This window comes from Phaseolus vulgaris, chromosome 4 (genome assembly GCF_051622355.1).
Source record: "Phaseolus vulgaris cultivar YP4 chromosome 4, ASM5162235v1, whole genome shotgun sequence".
Lineage (NCBI taxonomy): Eukaryota > Viridiplantae > Streptophyta > Magnoliopsida > Fabales > Fabaceae > Phaseolus > Phaseolus vulgaris.
The window spans coordinates 9334820-9351913 of record NC_143501.1 but is presented as its reverse complement, the minus strand read 5'-3'; the positions used below and the strand labels follow the sequence as shown (position 1 = coordinate 9351913).

General features: G+C 31.5%; 1 protein-coding gene and 1 pseudogene across 1 annotated transcript; both read left to right on the top strand.

Annotated features, from left to right (window-relative positions):
- The first annotated feature begins 713 nt into the window (after positions 1-713).
- LOC150027882 (uncharacterized) lies at positions 714-4708 on the top strand (annotated as a pseudogene).
- Positions 4709-6025: 1317 nt separating this feature from the next.
- On the top strand, positions 6026-7162 carry LOC137838238 (uncharacterized). Its single transcript, XM_068647492.2, has 4 exons — positions 6026-6060; positions 6140-6418; positions 6497-6586; positions 6665-7162. The coding sequence occupies exons 2-4, from the start codon at positions 6158-6160 to the stop codon at positions 7160-7162; spliced, it is 849 nt and encodes a 282-aa protein (XP_068503593.2). The 5' UTR covers positions 6026-6060; positions 6140-6157.
- Positions 7163-17094: the final 9932 nt, after the last annotated feature.

Sequence of the window (17094 nt, the reverse complement as noted above, 5' to 3'; positions counted from 1 at the left end):
TTCATCAAGCTTGGAACAACTCTGACATCCTTCAAAGTCCAAAAACCAACTGATGTCTTAAACACTATGTCACCCATGTCCGTAACATAAAGAGTTCTGTTGTTCGCTAGTCTTACCTTTCCAAAGTCTCCAATAACTAGATTTTGCAATGCTTCAGAATCCATGACCCAGGAATCCACATTGTTATCCGCGCAACACACTAAAAGATCCTCGTTCGCGAAGTCTTCTGCAATGTTGACTTATTTATCATTTGGGCATTGATTCCTGAAATGCCCCACCTCCTTCTAGTTCCAACATGTTACACTTGAGCAATCCCGAGTCTTTGACTGACTCCTTCTTTTGTTCTTGCTCCCACTATCTCTGATATTTCTCTTACCTCTGGTGACATATAGCGATTCACTAGATAATTCCCCAAATCTCCTTCTTCGGACATCATCGCCAAGAATGAGATCACGAATCTTCTCAAAAGTGAATCCATTGGATCCTGGTGAACTGGTAACTGCAGTAACAGTTCCGGACCAACTGTCAGGCAAAGACAATAACAGTAGTAAAGCTTGAACTTCATCATCGAACTTAATGCCCACTAATGTAAGTCTGGCTAAGATCAAATATTGATGTTCTCAGTAACTGAATTATCTTAACTTCGTGCCGCAACGAAAAACAACCACACCCCGCGCCTAACACTGTACCATCACTGCTACACCAGCAGAAAAATGCACACGCCACCCTGCATTTTCCGTCACTGCCATCGCACTGCACCTCCGTGCCGTCTTGCTCACCGCAAGCACCTGCACCTACGATTCGCCGCCGCACTGGTGCATTGCCTACCTGGACACGACCCTACTACGAGCAAGCCACCTGCACAACGTCGCGACCCACACCACTGCACGTCACACCGCTTACTGCGTGCACCTGTCGCGAGTCGCAGGTCTGGGCTGTCGCGAATCCTGGGCCACCATGAAACTCTAACTTTGGAAGCTCTAAGCTAGAAATCTGATTATAATATATCTGAAGGATGTTTCAATAGAATAGTCCAACTTATGGGGGAGACTATGCCCAAAGATCATCGAATGGTTAATAATTTTTTCCAAGCTAAGAAGTCGGTGGAAAAATTAGGTTTGGGTTGTACGAAAATTGATTGTTGTCCAAAATGATGCATGTTGTATTATAGGGAACATTGTCATAAAAGTATAACTAATTGATTTATTTGTGGAATGGAGTGATATAAGACAGTCACTAGGAGGGGAATTGAAAAGAAAATTGTTGTTAAGAAAATGTGGTACTTTCCCATCATTCCTAGACTTAGAAGGTTATACTCTTCAATGGCAACTGCACCTCACATGAGATGGCATAGTGAGAATCAAAGGGACTCGTCTATTTTGTCTCATCCATCTGATGGAGAAGCTTGGAAGCATTTTGATAGAATGCATCCAGATTTTAGTCAAGACCCAAGAAATGTCAGATTGGGTTTATGTGCAGATGGGTTTAATCCTTTTGGTCAATATGGAAAAAGTTATTCTTGTTGGCCAGTTATCCTAACCCCATACAATCTTCCGCCTTCCATGTGCATGAAGAGAGAGTTTATGTTTTTAACAATCTTAGTTCCAGGTTTTTCAAATCCAAAGCATAAGATTGACGTGTTCTTGCAACCACTTATAGATGACTTATGCACCTTGTGGACTGAAGGGATATTGACTTATGACGTGTCACTAAGGAAAAATTTTATGATGAAAGCTGCTTTGATGTGGACAATTAATGACTTTCCAGCTTATGGCATGTTATCGGGTTGGATGACTTCTGGTAGACTTTCTTGCCCTATATGCATGGAAAGAACAAAGGCATTTTATCTTAGTCATAGCCACAAGATATTCTTTTTTGACTGTCATCATCAGTTTCTTTCACCTGATCATCAATTTAGGAAGAATAAAAAGGCATTCAAGAAGAAGTTTGTTGAGACTGATCCCCCTCCTCCACGTTTTTCTAGTCTTGACATTTGGAATAGGGTTGCACACTTACCAGTTTGCACTGAATTACAAGAACAACACAATATTCCTGAATATGGTATTAAACATAATTGGAAGAAACAAAGTATATTTTGGAGGTTGCCATATTGGAAAACTCAACTTTTACGTCACAATATTGATGTTATGCACACACAGAGAAATGTGTTCATGAATGTGTTTGACACTGTGATAGATATCAAAGGAAAAACTAAGGACACAAGCAAGACTCGATTGGATGTAGCACAAATATGCAATCGAAAAGAGCTAGAGTTGAAAGACATTGGTGGTGGCAAACTTATCAAACCAAAAGCAGCATATACATTTACGAAATCCCAAAGAGTCTTTATTTGTAAATGGGTTAAAGAACTGAAGTTTCCAGATGGATATGCTTCCAATTTGGGTAGATGTTTAGACCTTAATCAAGGCAAGTTACATAGCATGAAAAGTCATGATTGTTATGTGTTCATGCAACGTTTGTTTCCAATTGCATTTGACGCATTACCAAAATCAATCTGGAAAGTTCTTATTGAACTTAGTCTTTTCTTTTGAGAATTAAGTTCCACAACACTAAATGTTGAACACCTAAAAGTTATAGAAGAAAATATTCATGTGTTATTGTGTAAATTGGAATAAATATTTCCACCAAGCTTCTTTGATTCCATGGAACATCTTCCAATTCATCTACCTTACGAGGCAAAAGTTGGTGGTCCAGTCCAATATCGTTGGATGTATCCATTTGAGAGGTATAAAATTATTAATCACTATTATAACATTTGTGGTTTATTTATTTAATATTTAAAATTATGTACATCCATATTATTTTTTAGTTTCTTACACTCCCTAAAAAAAAGTAAAAAATAAAGCGAGGGTGGAAGGCTCTATTTTTGAAGCTTACTTGGTGGAGGAAACATCTACATTTGCCTCATTTTATTATCCTGATCATGTTGAAACAAGAAGGACTAGGATCCCTCGTAATCTTGAAGTAGGCAAGGGTTCTTCACGTGCTCCTCCTATTTCAATTTTCAATTATCCAGGAAGGGAAATCGGAAAATGCATGACATATTATCTAAATCAAAGAGACTTTGATGCTGCCCAATTGTATGTTCTTCAAAACTGTGAAGAGGTTCAACCATACTTTGAGTAAGATGAAATTCACTCATTTGAAAAGAAAGTTAATTATGTTGCATGAGGTTTGAATAATCAATTTCTTTGTTGCAGTATTTATGTTGAATATTTAAGAGAGATTAGTCCTACTGCTTCAGAAGCTCAAATTGACCAATACATTTCATCCTATTTTGCTACATGGTTCAAACAATATGTAGGTTTTTAATTTTCCTTTAATTAAAAATTTATTTTTAGATAGACATTGTGTAATTTTTAACCTTTTGTTTAGGTTCTAAATCCAGAAAATAATATTGAAGATCCATTATTGGTTAACTTAGCATGGGGTCCTAAGAGAAAAGTTCAATCATGACCTATCTATGTTATCAATGGATACAAATTTCACACTGTTCTTTGGAGTGAAGGCATGAATTCCACTAACTATGGTGTTTATGTACGAGGAACCAATGGTCAATCAGAGTTAGATTTTTATGGAATATTGTCTAATATTATTCAATTGGAGTATACTGGATTTCCAATAATGAATGTAGTTCTCTTTCAGTGCGAATGGTTTGATAATACTCCTAATATAGGAACTAAAGTAGATAAGAACTATGGCATTGTTCAAGTAAAAGAATCACGGAGATATAATAAAGCATATGATCCATTCATATTTGCACAACAGGCAGAGCAAGTTTATTACACCAAATATCCAGAGGGACACCAAGGTTGGTTGGGAGTAATTAAAACAAAAGCTCGTATTAGAATCATTGATAACATAGTAAGTGAGATTGAGCATGACACTTCATACCAAGATGATGAGCTTCTACAACTTGAAGTAGTGCTACATGTTGATCCAGAATTCATTCATGATTCTCTTGCTGATGTTGATGGGAGGGGAGAAGAAGTAGATCTACAATTACTAAACGAAACAAACATAGATGAACAATACGAGGAGGAATACATTTCAAGTGAGGATAATATTGAGAGTCATTTTAGTGACACAGATACCTCTTCGGTAATTCATGCATTAAAATTTATTGTGTACCTTGTTCAAATTATCTTTAACATTAATTTTATTGTGGTTTCTCATAATTGTAGTGAAGAACAGGCAAGATAACTTACCTATTTGGTTGTAGAAAACACAATCAGGTTTGAGTCTTTTGATCGTGATTACTTTATTTATTTATTCAAAATTGATTGATCCACTTTGATTATTGTATTAATTATATCTTATATATGTAATATGTTTTACTTGTAGATGACACCAAGGGGTAGAGTTGGTGGTCGTAGACCACCTAATCGTGGTGGTCGAGGTGTTCGTGTTGATGATATATCTTTACCCAACACCAACATTCCCCCCTTCATTTGTTCTTCCAACAACTATAGAGTCTATACATCCTATTTATGAAGGAGCCGCCCCATTTCCTACACTTCTCGAACAAGATATTGAACATCATGTAGGAGAATCAAATCCTACTACCTTTTCTACAGAGCCAACTATGAATCAACCTTCACTAATACAAGACTCTCTTACACCTGACAATGAGTCTGGCAATGTAGTTGATCAAAGACCCTGGCTTCATGCAGAAAGAGCAGAGTAAGTATATTTTAATCTAATTGTAATTCATCAATATGATCTAATTTTCATATATCATTTTGATAATATGTTTTGAACATAGTTTTTCACCAGCAAATGGACCTTCCAATGTAATCTCACGAATCATCAAGCAAAAATATGATGAAGCCAGTCCCACTTGGAAGAAGGTTCTGTTGAACCAAGTGGTGTTCAATGTTTTGAAGAATCCAAATCCTTTGAAGGATGATGAAGCCTCTGTTTTGCTTGATGCTACTGTGCTGGTTTTAGCCTTGTTCTGGGGTAGTTCAATGTTGTAATCAACACTTAGATTAAATCTCAAAGCAATTAGCATCTCAATTTTAACAAAGCAAAATGTTTTACAAACTAAGTTGAAACAACCGATTGTTTTGTCGAAACAACTGATTGTTTACACTTAGGTGTTTTGAGAAAGTTTGAAAACTGTTTTTGAATGGTGTTTTTGTTAAGTAACAAAACAACCGATTGATTCGAAGAAACAATCGATTGTTTGTTTTAAAACCATAACAGAAAAACTGTTTTCTTTGACTGAGCTTTAAATGCTTTAACTGAATACGCTCCAGTCATTAAATGCTTTGACCAATCTATTTTAAATGCAATTAAGAGTTTGTTAAGATTTGATAACAAACTATATTCTTAGATATATTCTGAAAAACAATTTTTGATATATTAAGAATCTTGAAACATAGTTTTGATCTAAGAAGAGTTTTTCAAAGTATTCTGAGATTGCTAAAGAGTTGAGAGATTGATCAAGGTGCTGAATAGGGATTCTACTTGTATTGATTTCAGATATTCATCTGTAACAAGTGTAGTCTGTGTAAACTGCTGAACATTCTGTTTGTATGTGTTGTTGAGATTGGTTGTGTGTTCTTGAGGTGTTCAAGATCAGCAATCTTAGTGTTGGCCAAGGAGAGTGTCTTTCTTGAGGTGTTCAAGGTCATTCTCTTGGTTGTGGTGTAAGTGATCAAGTGGTGATTGCTTAGTGGATATCCTCGGGGTTTCTGAGAAGACTGGACGTAGCTCTTGTTTGGAGTGAACCAGTATAAACAACTGTGTACAATTTCTCTATCCCTATCTCTTTTAATTCAGTTTGATATTTTGGAACTGGTATAAACAACCGATTGTTTCGTTAAAACAACCGATTGTTTTTCCAGCTTTGTGCTTTTGTTGTTTGTTTTGGAAAAACTGAATTCTCAATCAAGGTTCTTCTGAAGTATTTTCATTATAAGCTTAAAAGTTTTCAAAAATCCTTCTTAAACAATTCACCCCCCTCTCGTTTAAGGCCATATATTCTAACAGGTTCATCTTGAGCTTAGGGATAGATGGTTTGGAGAGTTTAAGGTAATTTGAGTTATGATTACATTTAAAATGATATTTTATTTTTCTACAATGTTTGTTTTCTAATTTATTTTACATGTAGAAAGAGTATAGGTGGGATATGGAACAAGACCAACTCATTAGATCCATTTTTTATACAAAAGCCTCTCGTATCTTTAAAAATGCTATGAGTAAAGTTAGGCATGGTCAAGATAAGGGGACCTGGATTCCATCACTTGTTCGAGCAACCTTGGACCAGCATTGGAGTTCTACAAAATTCCAGAACAAGAGTGTTATTGCCAAGGCGAATCGGGCTGTTGAGAAGGGAGCCTCAGCCTACTGTGGTGGTTCCATATCTACCGCAGCTCACTTTGAGAAAATGGTAATATTATTATATTTCTTCTCTTTCTATATTTAATTTAAATACAATCTATTATATCTTTTTATTAAATTTATGTAGACTAAAGACCTTGAACGACAACCAACTGCTTGGGAGGTTGTAGAGAGAACAAAGAAATTGAAGATCAATGACAAGACTCGCGACCTTGCGGTATCTTTAAAATTTAAGTTATAATTTAATTTTTACTATATGTTTTCTTCACAATAATCAATTTGACTTCAATTTCAGGAGAAATATAAGAAACATCGAGAAGAAGCCCGACAACAGCAAATGCTTGAAAGCGCATCTTCGCAAAACTCTCATGTTGCCTCTATTGATGATAATGAAATATACATCGATGTTGTTGGAAGTGGAAATAAAAAAGGGAATGTCTATGGTCTTGGTGTATTGAGCAAAAGGTTTAATAGTTCAACAAATGCTCACTCTGCTACTACAAGTCAAGCTCCAGTAGTCCATCAAATAGAAGAAATGCGTGAGATTATTCAAAAGCTAAATGATGAACTTATGACAAAACGTGTCAATGATCGGACACTTGAAGAAAAGATGGAGCTATTGATGAAAAGTCATGAAGAGCAAAGTGAACGCTTGCGCAAACAAGATGAGAAGATGCAACTCATCCTCCAACACATTCAAATGAAAAATCCCGCATCAGGCTCTTCAGATCCTACTACCAGTGGACATCATAAAGGAGACCACATTAGAGATGACAGTTTAAAAGAAGATTAGTTGTATGTTAAATTATATCATAGATTTGACTATTTTAACTAGTTTTCAATAGTTTTAGTTGTGTAGTACGATTTACCTTTAATTTGAGTACAACTCCTTCTTAAACTATGTATTTGAAGTTCATTCCAATTTAGCTTGATTGAATTTTGAGTATCTATAAGCAGGTTTGAATTTGTTTATAAAATGGTCAAAATATCATTTTAAATAGGTATTAATAATACATATAAAAATAGCCACTGAAATTGATTTGGTGGCTATTTAGCCACCGAAATCAAATTTGTCCACTACAAAAAATTATGTATAAAGTGGCAGTTTTAATATGGCGGTTATTAATAACCGCCACAAATTTTTATATAATACGACACTTTAATAACCGCCATAATTATCCTTCAAAATGTGTCGTTTTGAACTGTCACAATTATCCTTCAAAATGTGTCGTTTTGAACTGTCACAATTATCCCTTTTGAAATTAAAACCTAGTGTTTTCCTTTCCTCCATACCTTTTCTCATTACTCTCAATTTTTTTTAAAAAAATCACCTTTCACTCCCTGGAAACCTAGTGAACTAAACGTGACTCTTCCCTCTCCTCTCTCTGCAAACTCTTCACCATCTCTTTTAGAACGAAACCCTCTTTTCACTCTTCCCTTCACTGTCACTCTCGCCTTCACTCACTCTTCCCTTCATTGTCGCTCTTCACTCTCGCCTTCACTCACTCTTCCCTTCACTGTCTTCTCACTCTCGCGCGTCCTAAACCTAACCCTCACTCTCGCCCCTTTCAGTGTTCTCCAAGATTTTCCACGTATTCAACCGTACAATAGAAAACCGCAATTCCTCCAAGATTTCGAATAGGTAACTCCTAATAGAATGTGGTCTTTTGTTTCTTGTAAGGATTAGAGCTAATCAATACAAAATCGTTTGATTATAGTAAAATTGACTAAGTTTTTATTTATTAAATACTATTAATTATTAACTTTTGATTCGTGTCTGTTAATTTAATATTTGCAAATAATGTTGTTGCAGTGAGTTTATGATGATCTTTGCTTTGCTCTGTTATGCATCTGTATTGTTAAGTTCAGGTAATGGTAGCCATGGTTTGTGAAGGTTCTTTATTTTATAAGATCTTTTAGGTTATATCTGGGATCCTGTCGGTGTTCATTGATTTTTTATTTTAAAAATATTATCTCATGATATGTAGTGAACTAGGGATTTGGTTATGAGAAAGAGTAAATATAAGTATTAAAAGAGGGATAAGTGAGAAAGAGATCAAGAATGCTGGTTGTGTACTTGCATGTAGATGATGCACCATCTTAAATTAAGCTTTGTCCTTTGTTTGTCAATTATTATTATTCGATTCAACAAGAATATTAACAAAAAAGAACATATTGAAGTTTTGATATGCCTTTGCTTTTAGATCTACCATTCTATTGGACGAATGGCAATATCGTTATTGAAAATAGTTAGAGCTTTAGTCTGAGATGAACGAGGATAACAATTTTGACTAAATAGCAAATAATGTATTGAAAATCAAGATATTGTCTTGCATGATGATTCCTTATCTGAGCTGACTCTATTTGTTTATTGTGACTTATTTCAAATTGATGTATTCTAACAATTTATGAAGTTACCGGGACCTTGAACTAGCTTCTGTTGATGTGATTTCCAGCTACTTTGCAGTGGAAGTTCAGAGAACCCACAAACTCCACGTCTTTCACTTCATAAGGTAAATTATGCTTCTCTCTAATCCCTATAATGCATGCAGTATGAAGGGATGATATTTATGATTTTGTATTAACTTATGCCATGACCATAAACAAGAGAGTTGATGTTTAAATAGTCTTTTTTATAGTTGTAAGAATCTTCTGGTTCACAATGTAATTCCTTCAATATGCCACCTATTGATTCATATCTAAAGATGAATTTCAAATGACTTTGAATCCTATGACACAAGAGTGAATTGGTACAATTTCATATCCTTTACACAAATCATATGATTCCATGTTTCATAGGTGTCTTTTCTTGTTGATTACATAAAGTGGGACCACTGTCATGCATTGCTTTCTCTACATGCCAATTTCAGTCATTTGATCATAATTTCACTGGTGTTGCATGTTTACTCTGGATGAGAGGGTTTATTCTTGTTGCATTTGTAGTAAAAGTGGGTCACCATTCATTGCCATTTTGTGTTTGGAACTTCTTACTTTGAACCCATCAACTTTTTATACTTCTATCTAACAACTAAAAATATTATTATTTTATTTCAAAATTTTATTTATATTTATTTTTTAATTAAATATAATATTTTTTATTAAAAAGAGTTGTAAAGTAAAAATAAGAAAAAGATGAGTTTTAAAAGATAATTTTTCTTTTGTGTTTACTTTTTTCCTCCTACTTTCTTTTGGCCAAGGTTTAGGTATCTCTGTATTTATCTTTTGCAAGTGATATCTTTTTAGGTTCAACATCTTTTCCCTGCAGGTTTTCTTTCATTGGCTAGAAATTTTGTTGGTATTAAAATATTTAAATATTTATTGGTGTCTTTTATTTTATAATTATAAACATACAAATTCATTAACTTAAAATTATTTATTTCAGGCATCAGATTATGGAAGTGATGCTCCATCACCTAATCAAGTAATATGATCAAGTGCTGGAAGCAAAACTGATTAGGGATGTGTTTTTTAATTTTAAGCTTGATTATAGATGTATGAACTTTTAAACAATTATGTGTTGTAATTTTAAACTTGATTAGGGATTTATGAACATTTTATGTGTTTTAATTTTCAATTACATATAAACTTTTGAACATTATTATGTGTGCTTTAATTTTCAATGAAATGAATGGATGTTTATAACTTTGTACATTATTTTATTTTATTATGAAAAGGTGGTGGTTAAATTTTATAATTGTATAAAACAAATTATAAAAAGTGATTAAATTTTATAATTGTATAAAACAGATTATAAAAAAGTGATGGTTAAATTTTATAATTATATAAAATAGATTATAAAAAAGATTATAAAAAATAGTGGTTAAATTTTATTTATTCAGAATTAAAATTACGTCAGTTAAAAACGTCACTACTTACGTATATTATGGCGTCATAATCTTCTTCAATGAATGTAAATTGTGACGGTTATAACTGACACTATTTAATTAAAAAACCGCCATTACTTACACTATGTTTAAAGTGGCGGGTGTTGCGGCGGGTAGCGTAAAACCGCCACATTAAACTTTGTGGCGGCTATGGCGGTTGCTAATTTAGTTTCTAAATTTTGCTGGCCAACTTCTCTGCGATCGATTTAGCCATCGAATTTTTGGTTGTAAATTAGCGACCACTTTATAATTCGGTTGCTAAAGACTTTGCGACTTTGGTTTTCGCTTCCATCTTTATTTGGTGACTATTTCGGTCGCAGATAGGTTTAACGACCGATTATAGTGCTTTTAGCGATCAAATTTGGTGGTCGCTAAAAGTTATTTTTTTGTAGTAATTAAAACTTATCTGCAATCAATGCAAGTTAGCAATAACAGTAAAAGAAAGGGGTTATGATTGTTCAACAGGAAAATATAAAAGATGACTAAAAACAGTAGAGAAACAGGGGATATTCAACATAACCTAATCACCAAAATAATTTTCTACTGATATCAGTAGTTCCAAACGTATACTCGTGAGATGTTTATCTTCTACCTCTAGAACTAAGCGAACAAGAGATTGATTAGAACTAAGTGAACTAACTAAGAAATGTATTTAAAGAAAAGAACTGAATTCTCAACAAGCGTTTAAAAACAATTCCTTTGCCAGAAACTTGATTTCAAAAAGATAGAAAATAAAGCATAATTTGCTACAAAAAATTGAAGAACAAAACTTTATTAAACAAAACATCATAATTCAATGAAAAGTTACAAGGGAATCAACCCAAAGGGTTTTTTCCCTCCATGCGGAGGCAAAAACAAGAAAAATACAAAAGAGAAATAAAATTAGGTTTAGAGTGTGTTATGAGACTATGAAACGTGATCCCAAAATCTCTCTTCATTCTTCCTCTGAAGTCTCTTTTATAATCTTATTTTTCTTGCACAAAATCATATTTGAAATCTGCCTCATAATATTGTTTTGCAATTAACAATTGTTTCATTTCTTTGTTTCAAATTATTAAGCAGATATCTTCATTCCCAACTAGTCCTAGATTTTATTCTCGCTTCTCTTCCAGATATATTATTTCCAAACTTACTTCATATTTGTGCATTGGTTGTAATTGATTTCAGCGCTGTTGTGAGAGATATTATAGAAAATTTTCTTGAATAATATATTCAAATGATATTTGCTCTATTTTTTATGCATTTAAAGAAGAGTTTTAATTACTGAATTTTGAGAGAATATCCTCGCATATGATTGTATTTATTTCGATTTTTGCTTCCCCATAATGTAATAGAATCACCAATTAAAATAGTGAATTTATTCATGATTTAAATATAAGTTTATTATTAAAGCTTTTAAAGTATGAGTAAAATTATGTTCATCAAATACCACACACACTTATCTTTTTGCACTCTGGGAAAAACACTCTATGGACTAAAAAAGAAAATAAAAATAAAAACAATGAAAACAAATAACAAAATAAATACAACAAAATCTAAGGAAGCATAAGGACGAACATGATATAATTTCAGAAAATCAAAGAATTAAGAAAAATGTGATTGGAAATTCCTATATTTTAACACACAAGTAGGTAATTGAAATCAAAGGTTAAAAATCAAGAAAGATAAAAATTTCACTAAACGCTCTCCAACTCTCAAGTGTTTAGGATTTGTATTTACACTCAACATTCATGCATTCAAACACTATCATATGCTTAGCAGAGCTCTAATATTTAAAACAATTGAAAAACATGCAATCGAAGATCAAGAGATCGTCATAAAGAATGTAATAGAGTCAAGGTAAAGGTAGACAAAATGGGGAAAAGGGTTTAAAAGCATAGAAAAACCAAGGAGCAATGAGGAATAAATCTAAAAACAGGTGTAACTATCATGATAACTCAACTCCTCTCTTCATTTCAAGGTATCAGTCTCTTTATGTCTATTCTCATGTAGTAGACAATCTAATCAATGTACTAGACAATCCACTCTTATGTTCTTCTTTTTTTTTTTCTTTTTTGTTGTTGTTTTATTCCCTCTCTTACTGGGGAGGTAAACTTATGAACAATGAGGTACTCCCCCACACTTATTCAAGAACCTATTCCCAAAATAATTTTAAAGCTCCTTTATTTTCTAAGGTAGGGATAAACATGGTTTTTTTTAAGGGGCTTGTAATGAGGATTAAAAACAAGAAAATGGCTATAGGCCTGAGGGGCTAACAAATGGATTATCAAGAAGGTAGACTAATATGGTTACTAGGTTAATTTGAATAAAAAAATGCCTCAATCATATCAAGTCATGCATGAAAATTACAATTTCAAAACAAAGAATCAAGCTAATTTCTAGACTATAAGCAAACTTGAGTGAAAACACACTAAAAAGAACATCAGACAAACTATCAGATGGTCTATCAATCAAGGCTAAAAAACTCACCAGGGATAATCTATATCAAGATTCAACCTAAAATTTCTCATAACCAACTTATTTTTCAATATTTAAGGAAATCCAAACAACAAAGATCAAGAAACCAAGATTTGCAAGAATTATGAAACATGTCAGCCATTAGATAATTTTAAAAAGCTTATTTATTTTAACAGAATCAAAAATAAATTCAAACAAATAAAAAAATCAAAATACACAAAACAAGTCTACAAAAGATAAATCCTAAACTACGATTCTCCTCTCCCACACTTAAATCACACATTGTTCTCAATGTAAAAGCATGCAAATAAACATGTATGATAAAAGTGGGAAAAGAAGAATTCCCTTGTCAAGCTTGAGGGAAGGAAAGAACTGCAACAAATCTCCTCAACCATCTTCTTTGCAATATAAGCTAAGGGTTTTCATATAGTGGGGCACAAAGATGATGTTTGCTGGAAAATTTGGGCAAGGCATATAGAACCTTGGTGTAGACAATGAAACATGGAGAACATATTCTATTATGAACCCCTGTACATAAAAGTGAGATTAGAATGATTCAGGGGGTGAATGTAGGGAGGGTAGAGATGGTCCCATGAATGGGTGGTGTTGTGTGATGAATAAACAATCTAATAGGGTTTTCTGATATGGGAGCATTTAGGGGTGGTTGTGGATTGGTGTTGATCAAATTGGAGCCTTTAAAGTTAAGCTCAGGTGACAGTAAAGATGGTTCAGTTTGGGTAGGATGGTGGTAGAAGGATCAATTAGACTGTCTAGATATGGTAGACGATCTAGTTAGGGTAGGTGATGGAGTGAGAGGTATGTCAAGAGGTGGTGGTGGTGGTTGAGCAGGATGGTGTCTAGTGTTGAGAGAAACTTCAACAACTTTCAAAGCACTAGGTTGAGATTCATCAAACATTAAAGAGTATCTATCTCCTTTAGTCCTAGAACCTGCATCACAAGAGTTAGAGCATTATATATCATCACACGATATAAACGCATCTATCTCAGCATTTGTCCAATTAGTTAGATTAGAACAATTAAAATCTCCAAGAAACCCAAACTCATTTTCATCCTTAGTGTCAATATGATATACACAATGATCCTTAACAGAATGTTTCATAGTGTCTAGTGATTCTTGATTAAAAGTGGTTTCAACCCCATCAGTGATGGTCGAACAATAGATGGTAATGGTCCAGAGATCTCAACAACCTATAAGTCAACTAGGTCTTTAGTGCAAATCATCATCAAACGATATGCATTTGTCTATCTTAGCACATGTTGTACTAGTACATGAGTCACAAATGAAAGTATCATCAACACTCTCAAGTTAGAAAGTTTGTCAACAATTGTTATAGTCTCCTCTTGTGGTAAATGATCTATTATTGGAAGAAGGTCTATACCTGGAAGATTATTTGTACATGAGAGTGAAATGGAAACTAGAGGTATGGCAGAGCCAATCTTAATAGATATATCAAAATCATAAGTATAACTTGTATCAAATTTTGAAAGTTCTCTTATATCTAAATTAGGATCATGATGTGAATTCAAACTTTGCGTGAAAATATCTTCATCATGTCTATAGCCAGATGACCAACTTTCTCTTCTAAGTCTAATATACTAGCTTCTTCTATGTTTTGTTGAGATTTCATTGAATTTACCTTTAATTCTCACCAGCTCCTCTGGAGATGGTTTTTCAAAACTAGAAGGAGTAATGTCAGGTTACAAAAATTGTTAAAAGGGTGTTTAACTTTCATCATAATAGCATTGTTGATAATATGATTGTTGCTCAGGTATCTCATAACAATGCTGACAATATGAATTATAATGTTGCGGTTGCTAAAAATAGAACTCACATTGTTGTAGAGGCTACTCATAAAATTGTAAAGTTTGTTATAAATATGGCTCACAATGCATCTCATAATTGTAAATTTGATTAGTTAATTTACTTTCCATTTTAGAATTGAAACGTGAGGGATATCTAATAGACAATGGTTAGACATTCTATCAATAGGCCATTTACCTTAAAATTGTAATAATTCAACATGAAAATAGGAATAAAAAGTGTGTAGATGTCTATCAGTTGAAAACCCTCTACTTCTATGCTTACATTTCGGATGTGTTTGAAATTATATTTTTTAATTGATAAAAATATAAATTTACAAATTTAGTCTTATATTTAAAATGTTTAAAAACTGAATTTAGTTTATTTATTTATAAATTATAATTATTTTTAATTAAAATATTATTTTCAATGTTTGGAATATTATTTTTGGTAATGTATTAAAGTTAATTTTGGAAAAAAAAATAAAATGATATAAAATTTGATAAAAATTATTTAAATATTTATCATTATAAATATTTGATAAAAAATTATTTTTATATTAAATAACATTTTTTATTTTTTATAATTAATATAATTATTATATAAATTTATTTTTCTATTATTAAAAATATATTTATTATTATTATTATTATTATTTATATGTATAACTTATTATATATAATTATGTTATTTTATAATAATTATTTTCTATAATTTTGATTATATTTTTATTTTTGAATTATAATTCTATTTTAAATAAAAATGAATAATAATATAAAATAAAAAGTAACTAAGTAAATTATAAATAATTAAGTATATATATATATAACTTTTTTTTCGTAAATCTTTTCTTAAATGTATAACTGTTTTCGTTTTTCGCCTTTTTTATAATTTATTATTTTATTTTCGTGTTTACCTTCAGCACATTCAAACTTTTATTTCCTTGGCACAGAAAGAAAGGACCATGAGATGAGAGTCATCTACTTCATATCCTCTCACACCTCACACTTACCACTAGAAACTTAAAAATGAAAAATATATATTAAATCTTTACTCAACTTTTCTTTAAAATATTAACATTGTATGTGTTCCAAACTACATACTATTAGAAAGAAAAGTATATATATATATATATATATATATATATATATATATATATATATATATATCACATGCATGTTTTTATGTTGCACTAAAGTTGTTAGCATTTAATTGGAAACAAATTTATGCCTTATAAATTAGAGGAGCAAAGTTGTAATGCTAGAAAGAAAATTAAGTTTAGTCTTTTATATGAAATTCACAAATCTTATTATTATTAACTTTGATACTAGTAATTATGTAGTTTAATTTAATTAGTAGATTTAGTTTATGGTTTGTTTGAAGAGTTTAAAAATTAATTTTAATCTTTAATTTTAATTGTAAATAATATTTTAGAAATTAATTAATAAATGAAAAAATGACATATTTTAAATGTAAAAAGTATTGATTTACTAAGTAATCAGTTATATAGTATATTTATGTGATAGAGAGTGCATTAAATTCACTTTGTTGCATTGAAGAAAAATAGAGAATCACATTCATTTCCTTTTCTATCCTAAACAAAGTCAAAGTGAAGAGATGTATGTCAATGTACAAGTTTGTTTATATTATTTATAAAATATTTATGTAAAGGGTTGATAACATAATTAGTTTAGATAATTTAATATATTTAACATCATTTTAATTATATATTTAATTTAAAAAAGTAATAATCTTTTAAAATATATTACTCCATTATAAAAGTTAATTAAATTTAGGGTTACTCATTTTTTGTGAAGGAGAAATGCATGTGTTGATAAGTTTGTTACTTTAGGATTTATTCATAGAAAAACTTTTCATTGGTATAATAGGTATTCCATCTGTTTGCTCTTAGAATTCTTTATGAATATGTATAGTCTACTTATTTATCGTGTTTGTTAACATATGAGTTTTGGTTTACTCTACAGTATTTTTGTATTTTCTTTCTTTTTCTCTTTTTAATAATATTTTCTTCCATGTGTGATGACAAATGATTATTGTTACTCGAGGTGTCAGTCTAATTGAGATCTTAAGTTGCATAGTGATGCCTAACATGAAAGCTTTTATTTTAAAAAAAAAGTTAATTACTTTATAATTATTTATTTTTCAAATTTAGTTTATACTTCTTCTTAAAATACAAAAAGAAGATTTTTATTGTTATTGGTTATATTAGATAATAAAGTTTAATATTTTTATTCACCTTAATTGCATAAATTATAAATTTCTTATTTATTTTTCAGTTTATTCTTTTCAATCAAAATAATGATACATTTTTTTTCCTTTTCTTTACTCTGAATTCGCTAACGATATTTATTCGCTAACAATATTTATTCTCATTCTGAACATATTTCTTTGGAATATTTTATTTGAAAATACAAGTATATCTTTAGTGAGAAACAAACTTAACAACTATGGATTCTGTTTTTTTAACGTTTGAAATGTTCCAAGGTTGTACTAGAAAAAGCAAAAAAAAACCTTTATAAAGATAATATCAAAGAATCTGTT

Bases quoted from the DNA above. Each gene is read 5' to 3' on its own strand.
- LOC137838238 (XM_068647492.2), top strand. From the start codon at position 6,158: ATGGAACAAGACCAACTCATTAGATCCATTTTTTATACAAAAGCCTCT. The intron at 6,419-6,496 runs GTAATATTATTA...AAATTTATGTAG, and splicing joins CAGCTCACTTTGAGAAAATG to ACTAAAGACCTTGAACGACA. The intron at 6,587-6,664 runs GTATCTTTAAAA...CTTCAATTTCAG, and splicing joins ACAAGACTCGCGACCTTGCG to GAGAAATATAAGAAACATCG.